The 22,451-nt window shown below is 39.7% G+C and overlaps 2 protein-coding genes and 1 long non-coding RNA gene across 3 annotated transcripts; 1 reads left to right on the top strand and 2 right to left on the bottom strand.

Moving 5' to 3' along the window:
• The first annotated feature begins 660 nt into the window (after window positions 1–660).
• On the top strand, window positions 661–12,862 carry LOC113280042. Its single transcript, XM_026528682.1, has 10 exons — window positions 661–984; window positions 7,760–8,053; window positions 10,204–10,254; window positions 10,307–10,495; window positions 10,936–11,401; window positions 11,518–11,685; window positions 12,057–12,103; window positions 12,207–12,244; window positions 12,356–12,468; window positions 12,640–12,862. Exons 1-9 carry the CDS (start codon window positions 712–714, stop codon window positions 12,423–12,425), a joined length of 1,596 nt encoding a protein of 531 aa, XP_026384467.1. The 5' UTR covers window positions 661–711; the 3' UTR covers window positions 12,426–12,468; window positions 12,640–12,862.
• On the bottom strand, window positions 2,132–3,766 carry LOC113283647. Its single transcript, XR_003327554.1, has 4 exons — window positions 3,370–3,766; window positions 3,169–3,291; window positions 2,546–2,614; window positions 2,132–2,278 (listed from the first exon to the last, which is right to left on the bottom strand). It is a non-coding gene; the product is annotated as an uncharacterized LOC113283647 (long non-coding RNA).
• A 65-nt stretch (window positions 12,863–12,927) lies between the features above and the next one.
• On the bottom strand, window positions 12,928–14,181 carry LOC113280041. Its single transcript, XM_026528681.1, has one exon. It carries the CDS (start codon window positions 14,179–14,181, stop codon window positions 12,928–12,930), a length of 1,254 nt encoding a protein of 417 aa, XP_026384466.1.
• Between the last annotated feature and the right edge of the window lie 8,270 nt (window positions 14,182–22,451).

The following is a 22,451-nucleotide window of genomic DNA, read 5'->3' as shown; positions in this document are numbered from 1 at the left end:
CGGGAACTATATTTGACTCTAAATTCTTTAATCCATGGTCGGGGCCATAGGCCCCGGCTACTATGACCCGACTGACTAAACACGACTCTGTTCATTACAGGATGACTAACCAGTAAACAAAACTTGAAAAAGGTTGAGCCCCGGCCGTAGGCCGGGGTGATACCTAGTAGTAAATAAAATATCTCAAAAATATTTATTTTGGAGAACATAAAATAAGTGTGTTAGTCCAGCACAGCACAGCACAACACATTTATTTTTTTGGCACAGCACGGCACGCCATTTAGCATAGCACAACACGTCTGAATTTCCGGCACAACCCAGCCCAGCACGCAGCTCGCTAAACACGTGATTTCATGGGCTGGGTTGTATCGGGCCGGCACGTTTTACACCTCTTTTCGGATGATTTTAAAGTTGCCAAGTTGGCATGTGACCTCAAATTAAAGCAAAAAAAAAATGGAAAAAATAAACTTAGCATTATGACCCAAAATTTTACCTCTTGGTTAAAAAAAAATCATGTAATTTTGCCACGCGATCCCAAAAAAAAAAAAAAAAAAAAACTTGTTTGCCCTGGTCGGGGGTAGGGTATCAAAGCAACGTCACCTGGTGAAGTGTCGTGTATGTTCATCTTAAGAATAATAGTAATAAAAATTGAACCTTTTATTTGTCTTCTTCTCTCTGCTCTCGTTGCAGAAGCAGAACCCAATTCAAACCATGATGGCTACAACAGTGCAGCAGCAGAGGAGCTTCATTTCACACATAAACCCCAACCTTAAACTATCTTCTTATTCATTCAGAATTCAATCCCAAGCTCATAACATTCCAAGAAGAAGAAGTATTTCAATTCCTCCTTCTCCTCTTCCAAAAGGGCTTGGACGAATTGGAGCAGGAACTCCTTTTTTGTATTCAGATCATCATCATCAACACAGAGGGTCTAAGAACAACAACATTTTTGCCTCATTCTCAGCTTCCAATCAAGAAGAAAAGGTTGGGTATATTCAATTTAATCCTTTGAATTTAAAATTTTCATTTCTTATACTGTTGTTGTCATTCACTGATCATATCAAATTTCTCATAAAAACTTCAAATTTCTCATAAAGAGTTCAAATTTCTTTGGGTATTTGTAATTATACACAATTGTAGAGACATTGATTGGGATTTGTAATTATACACAATTGTAGTCATTCACTTATCTATTCAAATAAGTATCTATTCAAATAAGTAAATCATTTAAAATCGATGATTCAAAGAAGTAAATCATTTTTGACTAAACCCTAGAATACATTTCAACAAAAATGGATGAAACAGACGAAGAAGAAAAAATCAAGTAGAAGAAACAGAAAAAAAAAGTTATGCAACTAAATTTTCCCTTATATTGTCTTATGCACTAAACAAAATGATGCAGAAGACATCATGCACGTGCATAAAAATCCATAAATCAGAAAAGTGAAAAAAGTAATGCATAAGACAATATGCAGCTAAAACAAAATAATGCATAATGCCTTATGCATCTAAAAAAACTGATGCATAACCAGAAAAAGTGAGAAAAGTAATGCATAAGACATTATGCAGCTAAAACAAAATAATGCATAATGTCTTATGCATCTAAAAAAAACTGATGCATAACCAGAAAAGTGAAAAAAAATAATGCATAAGACATTATGCAGCTAAAACAAAATAATGCATAATGTCTTATGCATCTAAACAAAACTGATGCATAACCAGAAAAATGAAAAAAGTAATGCATAAGACATTATGCAGCTAAAACAAAAATAATGCATAATTAGAGCTGGCAAACGGGCGGGACGGGTCTGGCTTGTGACCAACCCGCGGGTTACAGGTTAATACAAGCCTGAGCTCGCGGGTTGAAATTCTTCACGGGTGGTCATTTATCCCACCCGTGCCCGTCCCGGGTAAAGCTCGCGGGTTTACGGGTGCTCACGGGTTACCTGGTTTTTGTTGAGTCAACTCGCCAGAAATCGATTTCTGGGCTATTTCCTTCCACATTCAGGGCATCTAAAGTTCCTTTCCTACAAGCTACAACCTAAGTATCTAACATTCATCCAATGATTCCAATTCATTTGGTATATCAATTCAAAAACTCAAAATTGCAAAACTAAACAAATTAGTCTTCTTAAAGAAACACAGACACAGTCACACAGATACTATCATAGTATCATACATTCATAACATCTCAACATCATCATCTTCATCATCAGCACTCATAACATCCTTGAAATGGTCTGGTTCTGGTAACTCTTGCTCTTGTACACTTGACATCCTGAAATGGATGGAGCGGCCACAAAGAACAAGTCAAAGAGTCATTCAGAAACATGAAAATTACATAAACAGAAATTGAAAAAATACATAGACAATGACATCCAACAAAACTATTATAGTACATGCATTTTCAAGTCATCCAAAACAATAACATCTAACAAAACAAACAAATCAAACAAATCCCCTAAATCTCTGTAAAGAATGAAAATTACCATAAAAGATAAAGAAGTCAAATTTTATTTGATTTAAATTTACAAAATGTACTTACAGATTTAGGGGACAACCACTTATCCAAACTGCTCAAACCAAAATTTAAAGATTTCACTAGAACTCCAATCTACAAAACAAAAAGGATGCAAGTACAGCAGTAACAACACTGGTTTAAATGTAGAAAAATGCTGGTAATATGAATGATACTTCGAAAAAGATAAACAAGATAAACAAAGAAAGACCTTTTGTATATGATTTCAATCACATCAAGCATGTTAAATCTCAACCAAAATTCAAACTAAACTCATTCAATTTGAAGCTCATACAATTAATATCTCAAATTCACAAGCAAACTCTAAACTGCTCATTCAATTCCAACCCATTACCCATAGTACCATTACTATCATTTCAATTTCACAAGCAAAACTGTTGAATACGAATACAACAAATAAATCATGGAAGTATGAAACTGAACAACATGAGTACATGACCAAATCAAACAGATCTTGTATATATAATCATCAGATTCATCACCAATTACAATCATACAATAAACTAAAACATGTGAAATTCAAAAAAATCTTAATCAAATCAAATTCAAAATCAAACAGAATAACAGATCTACTAAGAACAAGTCAAACTGAAGACTGAACTCAAATCGAATGAAAAAAAACATCTTACATATTATTAATCGAACAGAAAATCAATTCACTCTTCACGAACCCAGAAAATCAATTCGTTGTTGTATTCCTCCGATCTTCACGAGCCCAGAAAATCAATCCGCTCTTGTATTTCTCTTCAAGACTTCAAACAATTTGTTATTCAAGCAGGCTAATCAAAAAATTTATATAAAGAAGAAAACAAATAAGAAAATCTGATTACCTGTCTTTGATCTTTAGATGAATCTAATAATTTTTCTGTCACTTCTGTGAATCTGTGAAGTTTACTCAGGAGAGTAGGAGACTCAGCAGCGCTGCAGCAGGGTCAGGGAAGAAGAAAAAAAGAGGAAGAAAGAAGAGGAAGGCGAGCTAGGGTTTTTTCCTTTTATATGAAGAGGAACGAACATGTTACATGACACGTAACAGATAACTGTGTCATTGTGTGACACGCAGCAGCCTAAGTGGCAGTGGGTGCGGACCGAGCCGGGTTACCCGCGGGTTGCACGGGACGGGACGGGTTAACCCGTTTCTTCACAAGCCACTAATTATACAACCCGCGCCCGTCTTGTGTAGTTACGATCCGGGACGGGCACGAGTTTTCACGGGACGGGACGGGCCAACCCGCGGGTTTTGGCTCGGATTTCCAGCTCTATGCATAATGTTTTATGCAGAAATAATAATGGCACAATGTCTTATGCAGTAAACAAAATGATGCAGAAGACATTATGCACGTGCATAAAAATCTATAAATCAGAAAAGTGAAAAAAGTAATGCATAAGACAATATGCAGATAAAACAAAATAATGCATAATGTCTTATGCATCTAAAAAAAAAACTGATGCATAACCAGAAAAGTGAGAAAAGTAATGCATAAGACACTATGCAGCTAAAACAAAATAATGCATAATGTCTTATGCATCTAAAAAAAACTAATGCATAACCAGAAAAGTGAAAAAAAGTAATGCATAAGACATTATGCAGCTAAAACAAAAATAATGCATAATGTATTATGCATCTAAAAAAAACTGATGCATAACCAGAAAAGTGAAAAAGTAATGCATAAGACATTATGCAGCTAAAACAAAATAATGCATAATGTCTTATGCATCTAAAAAAAACTGATGCATAACCAGAAAAGTGAAAAAGTAATGCATAAGACATTATGCAGCTAAAACAAAATAATGCATAATGTCTTATGCATCTAAACAAAACTGATGCATAACCAGAAAAGTGAAAAAAGTAATGCATAAGACATTATGCAGCTAAAACAAAAATAATGCATAATGTATTATGCATCTAAAAAAAACTGATGCATAACCAGAAAAGTGAAAAAGTAATGCATAAGACATTATGCAGCTAAAACAAAATAATGCATAATGTCTTATGCATCTAAACAAAACTGATGCATAACCAGAAAACTGAAAAAAAGTAATGCATAAGACATTATGCAGCTAAAACAAAAATAATGCATAATGTATTATGCATCTAAAAAAAACTGATGCATAACCAGAAAAGTGAAAAAGTAATGCGTAAGACAATATGCAGCTAAAACAAAATAATGCATAATGTCTTATGCATCTAAACAAAACTGATGCATAACCAGAAAAGTGAAAAAGTAATGCATAAGACATTATGCAGCTAAAACAAAATAATGCATAATGTTTTATGCATCTAAACAAAACTAATGTTATGCATAAGACATTATGCATAACATCTTTAATTCAAATCTAATCATAAATTTCCGATTGAGATCAAAAACATGGAGACAAATAAGGTATGAAAATTTCCAATTCAGTTGATATCGAAATACTGCAACACACTTCTTACCCTTTTCAACTTCAATTTTAATTTCTTTTTACTTCTCGAATAATCAAAGACAACAGAAACCCAAAATCCCCAGATTTAAACAGCAGATTTTGAAACAGAAACCCTAGTTTTATTGAGAAGATTATTCAGAAAAGGATTTGGGAAAAGATTTGACAAAGGGAAAAATCCAAATGTTAAAAACGAAGAATCGGAGTTCACCATTGTTTTCTTCTCGCTTCTCTTTGTTCGTCGCTCGAAGAAAAGGGTAGTTTGGCCTTTTAAAAACTGAGAAGCATAATTTCATAAATTATGGGTCTGCTACGAATTTTTGACGGGGAAATGGGTGCGCGCCTGAACTTTTCTGTCCGTGGGTTTGACAGTGGAAAAATCTGGGAGAATGGGTCTCCCTGTAGTTTTCACTAATTAAAATGTTTCGGGAGGATACAAACCGACCGACCAAATAACATAAAAAGTTCGACAGAGCTTGAGCCTACGGCTTTTCTTCTTGATTTTACCTGACCAAACAAACATTGAGGCCGCAAGCCCAGACCGATTTATAGGCTCGATTCGGTCTTAATATAATTAGATTTTCTATTTAATTTTTTAATGTCGTATATGAAAAGAATTTAAGGAGCCACGATAATTTGTCACGACGAACAAAACACTAGGATATGCTTAAAAGTCACGCAACCTCGTCAACTTTTTTACGACCAACAAAACATTATGACGTGCTTAAGAGGCCACGACTAATTTGCACGATCAACAAAACACTAGGGCATGCTTAACAGGCCACGGCCGGGGCTATAAGCCCTGGCTAATTTGACCCAACCATAAAATACTAGGGTCGCATGCCTCAACTAACTTATAGGCTCGATGTTTGATAGTTCTAATCTAATTAGTTTTGGTAATGACTAAAATTCTGTGGGAGGATATTACCTAGCCGACCAAATAACAAAAAAATTTGAGAAAGGTTGAGCCCCGGCCATAGGCGTTATAAAAATTGAGGATATTATAAAAAAATGTTGTTTGTGTAGACTGATAAATATGACCCTTGATTTCGTCATCCCACGGTGCGGGTTGATTCGTTATATGTCCTATATAGACGTCCGTCTGATCCCTTGTGATTTAATTATTTTGGACGGCGTAGATTATGCCACGGCCCTTGCCGAACCTAATCTCAAGCTAGACATGGGTCTGACCCTAGCTTTGCCCGACCACCAAATTAGGAAAGAATATAGGATTCCTTATGTGACTGCCGACCATCTTGGAGTGAATAATGATTCGTACTTTATACTACTTACGATAGGTTTATTTAACTCATGAGATGCACTATGCGTCTATGTTTTGCTTTTTTAATAATTCAATAAACTTTGTTTTGTACCCTTTGCTATTACTTCGCTGGTATGGATTGAAAAGTATATCTCACGTTCAAATGTGGGGCGCCCACTCACTAATGATTTCATTGCCGAGTTAATTGATCACTCAGGGAAATGTGTCCTACAGTACAACCCAGAAACAACTACATGTAATTACTGGGAATGGAGCAGCTAATTATTGTAAGAAGTTTGAGAATCTATTTAACCCATCCGCAATCCGTGATAATGAAACTGAAGTTCTTTTTCAGAACAAATGCCAAACCACGGATGAATCTGTAAAATCAGTGAGGACTCTAGCGCGTTTTTCTTTTTATAATGCGGATCCCTTATACAGTAAAATAATTTTTACTGTTAAGGGTTTTGCTGCCTTCCAAACGAAAAAATAAAAAGAAAGGTAATTGTTTATCTTCTTCGTTACTCAAAGAAAATTTAAGGGACCGAGTCTAATTTGATCAAGCCTACAAAATATCGGGGCTTTTCCTAATCAAGACTAACTTTAATACGGAATTATATTTGATTATAATTCATGGCTGGGGCCATAGGCCCCGGCTATTATGACTAGAATAACTAAACACGACCCCGATCAAAACTTGAAAAAGGTTGAGTCTCTCGCCTATAAGCTCAAATAGAATTTAAGGGTGTAACCGCGTCTAATTTGATAGGTCAACAAAACATCAGGAGGTCTGTTTTATAGGTTCAACCCTCTAGATTTTAACCTAATCACGGATAATTTTATTGCGGGAACTATATTTGACTCTAAATTCTTTAATCCATGGTCGGGGCCATAGGCCCCGGCTACTATGACCCGACTGACTAAAGACGACTCTGTTCATTACAGGATGACTAACCAGTAAACAAAACTTGAAAAAGGTTGAGCCCCGGCCGTAGGCCGGGGTGATACCTAGTAGTAAATAAAATATCTCAAAAATATTTATTTTGGAGAACATAAAATAAGTGTGTTAGTCCAGCACAGCACAGCACAACACATTTATTTTTTTGGCACAGCACGGCACGCCATTTAGCATAGCACAGCACGTCTGAATTTCCGGCACAACCCAGCCCAGCACGCAGCTCGCTAAACATGTGATTTCATGGGCTGGGTTGTATCGGGCCGGCACGTTTTACACCTCTTTTCGGATGATTTTAAAGTTGCCAAGTTGGCATGTGACCTCAAATTAAAGCAAAAAAAAAATGGAAAAAATAAACTTAGCATTATGACCCAAAATTTTACCTCTTGGTTAAAAAAAAATCATGTAATTTTGCCACGCGATCCCAAAAAAAAAAAAAAAAAAAAAAAACTTGTTTGCCCTGGTCGGGGGTAGGGTATCAAAGCAACGTCACCTGGTGAAGTGTCGTGTATGTTCATCTTAAGAATAATAGTAATAAAAATTGAACCTTTTATTTGTCTTCTTCTCTCTGCTCTCGTTGCAGAAGCAGAACCCAATTCAAACCATGATGGCTACAACAGTGCAGCAGCAGAGGAGCTTCATTTCACACATAAACCCCAACCTTAAACTATCTTCTTATTCATTCAGAATTCAATCCCAAGCTCATAACATTCCAAGAAGAAGAAGTATTTCAATTCCTCCTTCTCCTCTTCCAAAAGGGCTTGGACGAATTGGAGCAGGAACTCCTTTTTTGTATTCAGATCATCATCATCAACACAGAGGGTCTAAGAACAACAACATTTTTGCCTCATTCTCAGCTTCCAATCAAGAAGAAAAGGTTGGGTATATTCAATTTAATCCTTTGAATTTAAAATTTTCATTTCTTATACTGTTGTTGTCATTCACTGATCATATCAAATTTCTCATAAAGAGTTCAAATTTCTTTGGGTATTTGTAATTATACACAATTGTAGAGACATTGATTGGGATTTGTAATTATACACAATTGTAGTCATTCACTGATCATTAACTAGGGTCGCATGCCTCAACTAACTTATAGGCTCGATGTTTGATAGTTCTAATCTAATTAGTTTTGGTAATGACTAAAATTCTGTGGGAGGATATTACCTAGCCGACCAAATAACAAAAAAATTTGAGAAAGGTTGAGCCCCGGCCATAGGCGTTATAAAAATTGAGGATATTATAAAAAAATGTTGTTTGTGTAGACTGATAAATATGACCCTTGATTTCGTCATCCCACGGTGCGGGTTGATTCGTTATATGTCCTATATAGACGTCCGTCTGATCCCTTGTGATTTAATTATTTTGGACGGCGTAGATTATGCCACGGCCCTTGCCGAACCTAATCTCAAGCTAGACATGGGTCTGACCCTAGCTTTGCCCGACCACCAAATTAGGAAAGAATATAGGATTCCTTATGTGACTGCCGACCATCTTGGAGTGAATAATGATTCGTACTTTATACTACTTACGATAGGTTTATTTAAATCATGAGATGCACTATGCGTCTATGTTTCTTTTTTTAATATTCAATAAACTTTGTTTTGTACCCTTTGCTATTACTACTTCGCTGGTATGGATTGAAAAGTATATCTCACGTTCAAATGTGGGGCGCCCACTCACTAATGATTTCATTGCCGAGTTAATTGATCACTCAGGGAAATGTGTCCTACAGTACAACCCAGAAACAACTACATGTAATTACTGGGAATGGAGCAGCTAATTATTGTAAGAAGTTTGAGAATCTATTTAACCCATCCGCAATCCGTGATAATGAAACTGAAGTTCTTTTTCAGAACAAATGCCAAACCACGGATGAATCTGTAAAATCAGTGAGGACTCTAGCGCGTTTTTCTTTTTATAATGCGGATCCCTTATACAGTAAAATAATTTTTACTGTTAAGGGTTTTGCTGCCTTCCAAACGAAAAAATAAAAAGAAAGGTAATTGTTTATCTTCTTCGTTACTCAAAGAAAATTTAAGGGACCGAGTCTAATTTGATCAAGCCTACAAAATATCGGGGCTTTTCCTAATCAAGACTAACTTTAATACGGAATTATATTTGATTATAATTCATGGCTGGGGCCATAGGCCCCGGCTATTATGACTAGAATAACTAAACACGACCCCGATCAAAACTTGAAAAAGGTTGAGTCTCTCGCCTATAAGCTCAAATAGAATTTAAGGGTTAACCGCGTCTAATTTGATAGGTCAACAAACATCAGGAGGTCTGTTTTAGGTTCAACCCTCTAGATTTTAACCTAATCACGGATAATTTTATTGCGGGAACTATATTTGACTCTAAATTCTTTAATCCATGGTCGGGGCCATAGGCCCCGGCTACTATGACCCGACTGACTAAAGACGACTCTGTTCATTACAGGATGACTACCAGTAAACAAAACTTGAAAAAGGTTGAGCCCCGGCGTAGGCCGGGGTGATACCTAGTAGTAAATAAATATCTCAAAATATTTATTTTGGAGAACATAAAATAAGTGTGTTAGTCCAGCACAGCACAGCACAACACATTTATTTTTTTGGCACAGCACGGCACGCCATTTAGCATAGCACAGCACGTCTGAATTTCCGGCACAACCCAGCCCAGCACGCAGCTCGCTAAACATGTGATTTCATGGGCTGGGTTGTATCGGACCGGCACGTTTTACACCTCTTTTCGGATGATTTTAAAGTTGCCAAGTTGGCATGTGACCTCAAATTAAAGCAAAAAAAATGGAAAAAATAAACTTAGCATTATGACCCAAAATTTACCTCTTGGTTAAAAAAAAATCATGTAATTTTGCCACGCGATCCCAAAAAAAAAAAAAAAAAAAAAAAAAAAACTTGTTTGCCCTGGTCGGGGGTAGGGTATCAAAGCAACGTCACCTGGTGAAGTGTCGTGTATGTTCACTTAAGAATAATAGTAATAAAAATTGAACCTTTATTTGTCTTCTTCTCTCTCTCGTTGCAGAAGCAGAACCCAATTCAAACCATGTGGCTACAACAGTGCAGCAGCAGAGGAGCTTCATTTCACACATAAACCCCAACCTTAAACTATCTTCTTATTCATTCAGAATTCATCCCAAGCTCATAACATTCCAAGAAGAAGAAGTATTTCAATTCCTCCTTCTCCTCTTCCAAAAGGGCTTGGACGAATTGGAGCAGGAACTCCTTTTTTGTATTCAGATCATCATCATCAACACAGAGGGTCTAAGAACAACAACATTTTTGCCTCATTCTCAGCTTCCAATCAAGAAGAAAAGGTTGGGTATATTCAATTTAATCCTTTGAATTTAAAATTTTCATTTCTTATACTGTTGTTGTCATTCACGATCATATCAAATTTCTCATAAAGAGTTCAAATTTCTTTGGGTATTTGTAATTATACACAATTGTAGAGACATTGATTGGGATTTGTAATTATACACAATTGTAGTCATTCACTGATCATTAACATAACCCCCCCCCCCCCCCCCCCCCCCCCCCCCCCGCACACACACACACACACATTCATACCCTAACTGTCAATTTCTCACATTGAGAATGTAGAAATGAAGTCTTTTTGGGAGGGGTTGTAATGTGTCATAGGGATGATCCCCGCTCCCTGCTGTCGCCTGTGTCGGATTCTTGCATTGAATTGTTGAATTAGTGTGCATTTATTTGGGAGAAAAGTTTGATTTTTTTATTGAATTGATGTACTCAGAAGCCTGATGAGATCGATGCCGAAAAGGAGAAAAATGAGGTTAAAGCTGGAGCTGAAGGATCCGCAGAAGCTTCGGAACATAAGCATGAGGAAAAGGAGAAGAGTGGGGTTGAAGCTGGAGCTGAGGAATCCGAAGAAGCTTGGAAACATATGCTGGAATCATTTAAAGAACAAGCATTGAAAATGCAGGACATTTCACAAGAAGCGTATGAGTTGTATTCTAAAAGGGCTGCGGTTATCTTGAAGGAGACTTCGGAGAAATTGAAAATCCAGGCAGAAAAATCGAGCCTTGATTTGAGTAGATTGGCTAAAGATATTAGTGTAGAAGGTAAGGAGTATCTCTCAACGGTTGCAGAGAAATCTCCCGAGCAGGTGAAGGATATTGTGGAAACTTTTGCAACCTCATCAGAAGATGATTGGAAAAATGTTGAGAAAGTTCCTCATTTTTTCCTTGGCATTCCTTATGGTACGTATGGACCTATGTATCTTAGTCGAGTGCGCCATTTTACAGTGTTTTTATTGCTTGAGGGACCGTATTTGCACAATTTAAAGTTTCTTCGTGGGTTATTGTATGTTGTGCAGGTGCATTTCTCTGTCTTGGAGGATTTCTTTCCTTCATGCTAACCGGAAGCGTTTCAGGTATTAGATTTGGGACAATTCTGGGTGGTGCTCTATTGGCTTTAAGCATATCAAGCTTGAGATCATGGAAAAAAGGACAGACATCTGCTTTGGCTTTGAAAGGGGAAGCAGGTAACAATATTTTGGATTGATCTCTATTGTTGAAAACATATACTTTTGCATAATACATATGCTAAGCACAATGAAACTTGTGAAAAACAATTTTCTTACCCATAAGCTAAAGACGGTCTATTCCGCTAAACAAAGTGTCTATGTTGGCGTTTAGCTGCACGAAGTAAAATCTGTAATTTTGGATGGTTCATTTTGCGGTTTACATTTCTCAATTTCTCTTCTCTTCATAATGTCAGCTTTGTGACGAGGAGGTTAGTCCAGGATTACAGTATAATCTTTAGGTGGTTGATTCTAATCGTGAAATAGATTAAAATTGAAGATTTTGAGGTCCTTACTAAAAAATTTCAATTTTGCAAACTTGGGGTTTACAGTGATTGCAGCTATACTCTTTCTAAGGCCTCTGTGCATGTTCTTTCAGGTAAATTGTAGTATTCCATATATTCATATGGTGTTAGAAGTGCAACCTCATGTCTACCTTAGCTATCCGTAATCTGCTAATATGTGACACTCCTTTCTTGCAGGGACCCTCATTTTCAAGTTTTATTACGGCTATCATCAGGTCCTTTCTTGCTTTCAATTTGAATTTGAATTCCTTGTAATATCTGCAGCTAAAGAGCTTTCCCAGCTTCATTAGAGATTGAGTAGTTCTATCTTTTGGTAATTTGTACAGTGGTTACATGGTAGCTTTCTTCATCTATAAAATCGTATTGGATGGTAAACAAAAGAAAGGTCCAGCCTGAAACATGGACATGACAGTTATGTATACTCTACTCATGCACCAAGGTTAGCATCTGCTCTATCACTATATATATATCCATTTTCCCCACTCGTCAGATATCTTGTATATCATTTTGACCAGAATGTTCACCTTATTGTACGACTATAGTTTTTGGAGCGCATCATCATATACTCCAATATGCGAATGCATAACACACTTTTATGTACATGTATCAGGCAGGTAGAAGCGATGGTGTATGGAGATTTAAACAGCTTCGGGGCAACACCAGGAAGTTATAAACTGACCAGAAAATATGAACAACGATGGTCAGCGTTAGAGGTTTCTTTACTGTGTTTATATGTGCTATTTTTTCTGGTTATTTCTGTGATTTACTGTACTTGTATTGTCAGAAAACAAAATTGTCTACAAAAGAATGAAATGGAAAATAAATTATCGAAATGAAGAGTAATTCAGTGCCATTGATGTTTCGCTGCTGATTGCTTTATAATGAGTTATGAAGAACACTATAACTTGGTATACTCTTTAGGATCAAGACCAAATAATTTGGGAGTTATCCTAAGTAGAGGCTCTAAAGTACTCGGATGGAATTTTCTTGCAAAAAGAAAACAATACGAGTACGATCTAGAATTGTTCCCAGTATAACTGCAGTTGACAGAGTCATATCTTATCTGATTCAGAAACGTTTCTGAAATATCCCTTCTTAAGAACGTCTTCGGATGTGAACCACCAGTAGTCCAATCAACCCAAGTAATACTTGTATTCGAATTCATTTCTGGATTTTGCTTGTTCACAAGTGTTGCCATGTAATGTTCATCCATATAGCAAGGCGGTTTGCAATGGGTTACAAACACCGGGTAGTACTTCCGATCCGATATTAAACCAACTGCAATCTTTCTCTGAGTTTCAAACCATTGAGAACCCTTTCTCCAGTCTGAAATCGATAACGTAGGCCACATTCGTTTATTATATCTACCACGGCCGATAGGTCTTGGATCATCAAATGAACTAATAAAACTGTATTTTGAACTGACAAGGAATTTATAGATTGTCAGGAAGTCGAACAATGGGATGCATGTTTCAGACAACAACACGAACCTTTCGTTAGAAAAATCGAGTAAAGCATTTGCTAGAAGTCGTCTCTCTGCGTCGATCATTGATGCCTTTCCCCATTCAACAACCTTGCTGGGTATCCTCCGTTTATAGAAAACCGAGGATTCCGGTGGTTCCTCAGTGAAATCAGGTGAGCAATGCAAGTAAATAGAGTATAGTGTTGGATCATGTCCCTTGAAGAATCTCTCCCAAAGTGGACCAAGAGGCAATCTCCCTCTAGCCAAGAACATAAATGCCACCTTAGGTGTTCTATTGTATGGATATTCTTCAACATTGGGAGCCATAGACGCCCTCCACATCAACTCGTCATCGCTCATTGAATGCCATAGGTCCTTTGGAGGAGCTACCCAATCTTCGAATCTCGAAGAAGAGGAAGAAAATGAAGAGAGTTTACGATCATCACTGAGACTCATTATACTGGTATTCTGATCAGGGAGAATGTAAAAATAGTCCTCGCGAGATAACAAAAACTTTTTCATACGATCACTGATGAAGAGACCAAGAACGATTATGCATAATGCGATCAAGAAACAGAAAACCATAGTGGTGATGATCTGAAAAGTGTTTATACAACTGATAATTCCTTCTCTATGCACTCTCTTACCCCGTGTAGAGATGTCTTTCAATATCACCAAGAAACCCATCATTTTTTATTCTTCCGCAATACTGATCCAGAGATCCATGCATGTTCTTATAGTTATAGCAGGGTTAAGAACTAACTAGTGGAGTATAAGTTAGTAATGCCCGGCGGAACGCATGTCTAGCACCCAACATATATAATGTGAAAACCCACGTGTATTTTGCTAGTTTAGCATAAGAGTTGGCCAATCAACCTGGTTCTTGCTTCCTTTAACTTCAGAGGAATGCACATGTAAAATGCATCATTAAGTGGAGAATGTAACTGCTTAAAACTTTACGCAATGTCCGCATATATAGAGTATGCAAAAACCAGTAATTAGTTAACGAAAAGGCATTAATGAATAAATGTTTTTGCAAATTTGAATGAAACTTTTCCTTTCAAAAACACTACACTTTTCTCATCGTAAATTCACGTTTCACCAGACAAATGTTCCGGCTAGTAGTACTGTCTGATTGGGCTTCTGCTTTAATTACTCCAAGTGTAAGAAGTGTTTGATGATTCTCTTTAGGACTCAAGAATCCGAGTCTTTTTACAACTCGAAGTCCTTGGATTTTTTTCTTGGACTCCAGAGGTCGAATAATCAAAAACACATGCACATATATTCCTTCCTTTGGAGTCTTAATAAAAACTTCTTTCTCTCTTGCGACTCTTTCATCATCTTACTTTTGTTTTCTCCGTATTTTAATTCCAGATTTATCCGATTGATGGGTAAACAACACCCATGCATTGCATGGGTTCCAATCTTTTAGGGTAAGTGTCAGTGATTTATTGTCAACAAAAAATAAAGCCAAGGAGGGTAGGTAAACATACATGCTTTCCAATATATCCAAGGATATATGTCATTTATTGTCACCACTCTCTCTTTCATCTTACTTTTGTTTTTTCAGTTGATCTTTTCCAGATATATATACCCAAGGATGGGTAAACATACATGCTTTTCAATTCTTTGGGGTAAGTGTTACTACTTGTTTACGAAAAAAAAATAAAACAAAAGATTGTGTTCGAGTAATTGAGGAGTGCCTAAATCCTCATGTTGATATCATGACCAATGTAATGGCATAAAACCACACACTACATTCAATGGTATAGAAGATGAGTTAAAACTAACTCAAGATGTTCAACAAACATTGACACAAAGATATACGTGGTTCGGTATGATTACCTACGTCCACGGGGTGAAAGGATGAATGTTATTTTTTTTTTCTTTGATTATAAGGTGTTCTCTCCTTCTCAAATGGTGTAACTCTCAAACTCTCCAATGTAGTGTCTTGTTTCTCTCTCTTTCAACCTGCCTCTGTTTCTCGACCAGTCCTTGTATTTATAGGCCAAGGTCGACATACAACAGAATTACAATGTTGGTCACATTACATCAGTTTAGATGTTCCCTATCGGGCCTGTGTTGGCGCTCGCCCATCTTTCTGGTATGGCCTATAGAGTCTTGGTCTTTGATAGTTCTTCACTCGAGGCCGAGTCCTGATCGTCTGGTTGACACGATGTCGCCCTTCTTTCTTATCGTCTCATTGTTTGACCAGTTCCCTTTGTTTGACCGAGTGCTTTCTGATCGTCTGTCCGACTTGTCAGAGGAAAAGGGTCACGTCCCATCCGGAAACTATAGGGCCATCATGTCCGACCCACGTGACACCTCGCTCTTTGCGCTATTTGGTTATATCCCGTGCTTCGCCGCTATTTCCTCTTCGGTGAGCTTAAGATCTTGCCACCTAGCCATGTGGATTATCTACAGCTACATTTATGCCCCTTCTTTCGCTCGTGTGCTTGGCACGAGGGAAAGAAAATCGTTCCATCTTCCCACGTCCTTGAGCATGCCGAGAATTCCTCCATGCAGTTCCCCACTAAACATCCCATTATGACTTGTAACCGCTGCTTTCAGTCAAGACACTTCATCCTATAAATATCTCCCTTTATGTTCTCTTTCCTCTATTCGCCATTTTCATAGAAACCAAGCGCTATTCTTTCTTCTTCTTCACCTTCCTTCCTTGCCGACGCCATTAACTCCGGTGACCCTTTTTTCTTCTCAGTCTTCATCTTCGTTGTTTCTGTTGGTGAGGTTTGCGATAGTCGTGGTTGGTTCTTCTTTTTACTTCTCTCTCCATCAAAGTTCATATCTCTCCATTCGCTTTCTGCCATGGCTACTTCTTCTCCGTCAATGACTGAAAAAAGTGCGTGAGTGATACCTTCTCCGAGGGCGATGTTGTTTCTCTTGATTCCTTATTTTGGATTGAGAGTCCTTCCCATCACGATTATCGTGCTATAAATTCCCTTTTTCCTGATGAATCTCCCTCTTTTTCATGTAGAGCTAATAAGAGAGTCTCCAAAGACTTGTCTAATGATGAGTTTATTGAACAGTTGAAACAAGAATTCGGTCTTCAAAACTATGAAGTGACCCTAGTCTCGGGCCAAACGGGTGTGTTGAAGAAGACCGATGTCGATAAGCATGATAAGTCGTCCGAGGCGGTCATCGTCACTCGTGGGCAGTTGGAACTTGGCCTTCGCTTTCCTCTATGTAACCCTGCCAGCCCTTTTTACTATGAGGTATTGTCGCAGCTTCGTCCGTATCGGGCCTTGACTCAGTGGAATGGAAACACTTTCCGTCTGATGAATGAGTGGAGAGACCGAGGCGAGGGTCACGGATATACGGCCGATTGGTCGACCTATAATCCTGGAAACGCTCCCGATTACACTTCTGCCAATTTTATCGTGAACTACCGGAGCGGGACAGCTACCAATGGCTACCTTGATGGTTTTGATGCTAGCCCTCACCGTCAGAAATCTATGCCCGAGGGTGTTGACAGATTGATGCTAGATGTTGATCCCCTTGGTAAAGGTTCCAACAAGCGTGCTCGCCACACCAATGACCCATACTGGGACCGAGTTCCACTTTTTATTCGCGGCCAAATTTTGCATGGTAGCTTTCCTCCTCCTCAATTTCTTGCAGAGCCTTATTCATTCTGGGTGATTAACGATGATAAGGTATGTTGCTTTCTTTCCACTTTCTTTGATTCCTGTTGTATCGGCTTGGGGTACTGATTACTTTCTTTTCTAGGTTAAGCCTCAGGGCGAGTCTACCAAATCGGCTTTTATTCTAAGTACATGTACTTGCCCCTGTTTTTTGCCTTCACATGTTCTGACGATGAACCTTGTGCAGAAATTCCCTCGACGCGAGGATGAAGATGTTGGAGGGTCCGATACTCGTGGTAGTGAAAGTTTGGTTCCAAGGCGTAATCCTTCTCGGGGGAAGGTGGCGGCAAAGGGCGTGGTGTTGAAAAGCTCGGACGTTGTGATCGATATCCCCGATCAAGATGATGAGGACGATATATTCGGGGACGATCAGCTGTTTGATGAGGATGTTGGTGGCTAGAAGGAAGCGGAGGTTTATGTGGAGACTGCTGTTGTGACTCCTGTCGTGCAGTCTGGTGATCAGGGGCTGACCCAAACATCACTCCAAAAGTGGCCCCAGAAGAATGTTGGGTCTCCCTCGGGTGTTCAGACGTCCTTTACCATATCGGGCCCTATTTGTGATTCACTTGGCGCATTGCACCCTGAGGAGCTCGGCTCCTATACTGATGAGAAGATGATTGTTGTAGTGTTCATGTATCGTGATATCGCGTCGGTCTTTGATAATTTGGTAAGTGATTTGTTTGCACTTTTCCTTTGGATGTTATCAGGCCCCACTAATCTCGTCTTGGGATGGAACTTGCAGGAGTTGAATCGGTCGATCTTGGAGGCTGCTCTCCGTCGATATGAGATTAGGAAGTTGGGGGATGCTCTTCAGCAGGATAAGGAACGATCTCGCGATCTGGAGATCAAACTCGCCGATGCGCAAGGTATATTGTTTGCAATAGTTGTGTTGATTGATTTTTTCGTACCGATGTCATGAGTCAATTATTATTCTTCTAGCGAAATATCTAGTATAGATCTAGACGCTTCTTCGAAGTATAGGCTTATGAAGAGAAAGTGGGATATCGAGAAAGATTTTGTGGAGAATCTTCGACAACGAATTTCCAATAAGGATGGGAAGATAGACCGACAGGAGGCCGAGATCCAGCAACTTCAAGAGGAATTGGACAGATATCGCCTGTTTGAGTATGTCCCCAAAGAGATAGATAACTTACGAGCCCGCTTGGGCATCTTTCAAAGACTTGCTGGTGATAAAATGTTACTAGCCGATAATCTGGAGAGTCAAAATGGTTCCCTTAGGCTTCAAAATCGAGATCTTCATGAAGATCGACGACGAATTTTGAGGGGAAAAGCTGTGGCTGAGCATTCCAACCGAGATCTTCTTGAAAGTACCAAGGGTTTCGATAAGCTGTCCAGTGACCTAGAGTGGATCCAAGCCCAGTTATCGATGCTACAAGTGTCTTATAACCGTCAGAGGGCTGAGTGGAGTGATCACAAGAAATATTGCCCTTCGAATGAGTTCAATGAAAAATACTATAATGAGTTAACCTTGAAGCTTTCTAAGGCCGAGGACGAGTTGGCCAAGTCCGTGGAGTCGTTAGAATCTGTATTGCCAATTCTGTCAGGTCTCTGGAGTGCATGTTGGGGCGACCTTAAGACCTAGTTAGTTTGTTGTTTTTACTCCGTATTCTGCTATGTTCCGTGTTTAATATGCTTATAATGTTTTTTCGCAGCCGAGCAGGATCGTGTCAAGATCTGGAGCGAGATGTGCAAAATCTCGGGCAGGAGGTGGAGCAGTGGAAGAAGGCCGAAGGTGAGGTGAAGGTTAAGCTCCATGCCGCCATGGCGAGGTTCGAGCAGCTTTCTCAGCAGATTGTGGACGATAGAAATGCTCATCAGAGCGAGCTTTCTGAGGCGATCAAGGGCGGTGTGAATGAGTACATCGCGCAAAAGCGCCGCGAGGTTGCTCAGAGAAAGGGGGAAGCCGGTGTTGTTCTTCCCAGGAGTTGATCATGTCTTTTGTAGTGTTGCGCCACTAATTTGGCCTTTGTCGCGGGTTGTAATTCGTTTGAACACTTGACCCATGCTTCTTTGAACAACTTCTTTGAATGGGGTGCTGCGTCGCCAAGCTTGTTTTTCTTTTTTCTTTTCCTTGACAATTTCCGCCTTTATCATTGTGTTGACGTTGTTTAATTTTATGGTTTCTATCTTGTTGTTTGTTCTCTGTATCTGCATTTGATGTCACATGCATTAGTATTAGTGACTTATCTGTCGAACACACTCAACAAGGAGGGTCATCGGTCCCGATGCCATGTCCCAGCCGAGGTATCTCATCACTATCTTTTAGATTCAGTGGAAGGGTTTTAGTCGTCCTAGTTCTAGGCCCGATAATCCCGAGTGGTTATCGACCAACCAACTCGGGCAAGTGGTCACGTACACCTGCGATAGGGGTAACCTTTCAGATGTAAGTAGGTTACCTAGCTGAGAAGAAATTGTATCTTAACAACCTTTGGTATCTAGCTTCCAACCACCAGTACCCTTAGGCTACCTCGGCACTTGCACACTGCCACTGTCCCGAGTATCGAATAGCTAGTCGACTGTAAGTTACCTCGGCACTTCCACACTGGCTTTTCCCCGAGTACGAATGACCATTCGAGTGTAAGTCACCTCGGCACTTCCTCACTGGCTTTTCCCCGAGTACGAATGACCATTCGAGTGTAAGTCACCTCGGCACTTCCTCACTGGCTTTGCCCCGAGTACGAATGACCATTGGTCGCTCATGTTATATTTCCTACCCCTCGCGGTTTTAAAGAAATGAATGATAAGTATGTTTACCCGTTTCCCTCGAACCCCTCATGGGTAATATAGTTTCAGATGTTGATCGTTCCACGGTTTTAATTCGGGTTTGCCGTCTGGTTTGAGTAATCGATAAGCTCCCTCGCCAGCTTTAGACACGATTGTGTATGGTCCTCCCCACCTTGCCGCTAGTTTACCGCCCTTTTTTTCACGTTCCCAATCGGTTAGATATTTCAACACTAACTGCCCCGGTTGAAACTATCTTGGTCGAACTCGTTTGTTGTATTCTCGTTGTAATCTCCTTTGGTAATTCTCCATTTTTTGCAACGCCATCTCCCTTGTTACCTCCAAGTCATCGAGCTTGGTCAATATTAGATCTGCCGATATGTTTCTCCTTCAGTCTTCAGTTCTTGTGGTGGGTACCATTGCTTCAGTTGGTAGTATCGCTTCGGTTCCATAGGTCAGCATGAAAGGTGATAGCCCTGTTGCTTCCCTTCGAGTGGTTCGATAGGCCCATAAAACATTGAAAAGTTCTTCGCACCAATTACCGTATTCTCCATCTAATTTTTTCTTCATATTGTCGGCGACAGTTTTGTTTGTGATATCGGCCTGCCCATTACTTTGAGAGTATATGGGGGTAGCCTTGCTTTTTCTGATGTTGTAGGTGTTAATTAGTAGGTAGATGTTTTCTCCCTGGAGTTGTTTTCCATTATCCGAGACGATGGCTGCCGGTACTCCGAAACGACATATGATGTGCTCCCAAATGAACCTGAAGACGTCCTTGTCACGGATATGTCTCACTGGTGCCGCCTCTACCCATTTAGTGAAGTAATCCGTCGTTAATATTAAGTATTTTCTCTGCCCCGATCCCACATGTAATGGTCCCACGATATCGATCCCCCACTTTGCGAAGGGCCAGGGGCTTACTACCGAGTTTAGAGTTACTGAAGGTGCATGTATCTTCTTACCAAACCGCTGGCATTCTTCGCAAGCTTGCGCCATTTTTTTTGCATCAGCGTTCATATACGGCCAGAAGTATCCCATCATTTTCGCTCTCGCTAACAGACTTCGTCCCGAGCTGTGATTTCCGGCTGCTCCATAATGTAGTTCATTCAAGATTGTCTGGCCTTCTTCCTTACTTAAGCATCTTAAGAGTGGTCCCAGGTATGATTTCTTGTATAGGATTCCGTCTCTTAGCTCGTAAGCAGCCGATTTTCTTTTCACTTTGTTGATCTCGGGTCGCCCCTTGGGTAACTCGCTTGTCTCCAAGTACGAATGAATCGGCTTTCTCCAATCTCCGTCCGGATATCTGTCGGCCGTGTTGATAGCCACATCGACGTGCACCTCGGGTGTCTCTCGTATAGATGGGGCGAGGAGTCTCATGACACGAATATCCTCCACACTTGGGTCTGTGAGCTGGGATGCAATATATGCCAATGCGTCCGAGTGTTTATTATCTTTTCTGCATATTGGCGAAATTTCATGATGGGGATCTGGTCGATATAGAATTGGGAGAGCTCACAGTACTTCTGCAAAATCGGGTCGTGGATGGTGTATTTGCCTGTGATTTGTCGGATCACCAACTGCGAGTCGCTATTTAGTCTTACATCTTGTAGGCCCATCTCGACGATTAATCTCAGGGCGTGAATCGCAGCTTCGTACTCGGTGACGTTGTTTGTCTCCTTAAATTCCAATCTAAACGAATGGACCATTTTTCGTCCCTTTGGTGTGGTAAAGACTATCCCAAGTCCCGATCCATCTTTGTTCGACGCTCCATCGACGAATACTTTCCAACGTGATGGGCTACTTGCTTCAAGTAAGTCGGTCGGGTCTTCTCGATCTTCTTCCATTCCGGGTATGTCCTAGACCTCATCTTCGTCGCTTAGTGGAAAATCTGCCACTACTTGTACCTTCACTGTTGTCCTCATTTCGTAGAAAACATTGAACTGTTTAATTTGCGCCTCCCATTTGGAGATCCTTCCAGATTGTCCAATACCGCCTCAATAGGTGATTTTGTGAGCACGCAGATCCGATGGGCTTTGAAATACGCCCTTAGCTTCAGGGTGGCGAAAGCTAGCGCTAGAATCATCTTTTCCATCCTTGTATAATTTTTCTCGTCCGGACTTAATGTTTTGCTGATGAAGTAAACAGGCCTTTCCTCGCTCCCTTCATTTCGAACTAAGACTGCACTGATAGCATATGAAGTTGCTCCGAGGTATAATGTGAGGACCTCCGATGGCTCGGGTCTTTGTAATACTGGAAGACTTGCAAGATGTAGCTTAATATTCTGAAACGCCTCCTCACAGGCGTCCGTCCATTTGCATTTCTCTCCCTTTTTAAGAGTGCTAAAGAAATCCTTGCATTTGTCGGACGACCGAGATATGAATCGCCCCAATGCTCCTATACTTCCATTTAGCTTTTGTACGTCTTTTATTGTGGCTGGTGACGACATCTCGAGGATGGCTCTGACTTTCTCGGGATCTGCTTCTATCCCCTTTGGAGTGATGATATATCCCAAAAATTTGTCCGATGTGACCCAAAAATCGCATTTGGTCGGGTTAACTT

This window comes from Papaver somniferum, chromosome 5 (assembly GCF_003573695.1).
Source record: "Papaver somniferum cultivar HN1 chromosome 5, ASM357369v1, whole genome shotgun sequence".
NCBI classification, from domain to species: Eukaryota; Viridiplantae; Streptophyta; class Magnoliopsida; order Ranunculales; family Papaveraceae; genus Papaver; species Papaver somniferum.
The sequence above is the reverse complement of the archived record's forward strand: the minus strand, read 5'-3'. Positions and strand labels throughout refer to the sequence as shown.

Coding starts and splice junctions, on each gene's coding strand:
- LOC113280042 (XM_026528682.1), top strand. CDS start 712: ATGATGGCTACAACAGTGCAGCAGCAGAGGAGCTTCATTTCACACATA. Junction 8,054..10,203: donor CTTCCAATCAAGAAGAAAAG/GTTGGGTATATT, acceptor CTCTCGTTGCAG/AAGCAGAACCCAATTCAAAC. Junction 10,255..10,306: donor AACAGTGCAGCAGCAGAGGA/GCTTCATTTCAC, acceptor TTATTCATTCAG/AATTCATCCCAAGCTCATAA.
- LOC113280041 (XM_026528681.1), bottom strand. CDS start 14,181: ATGATGGGTTTCTTGGTGATATTGAAAGACATCTCTACACGGGGTAAG.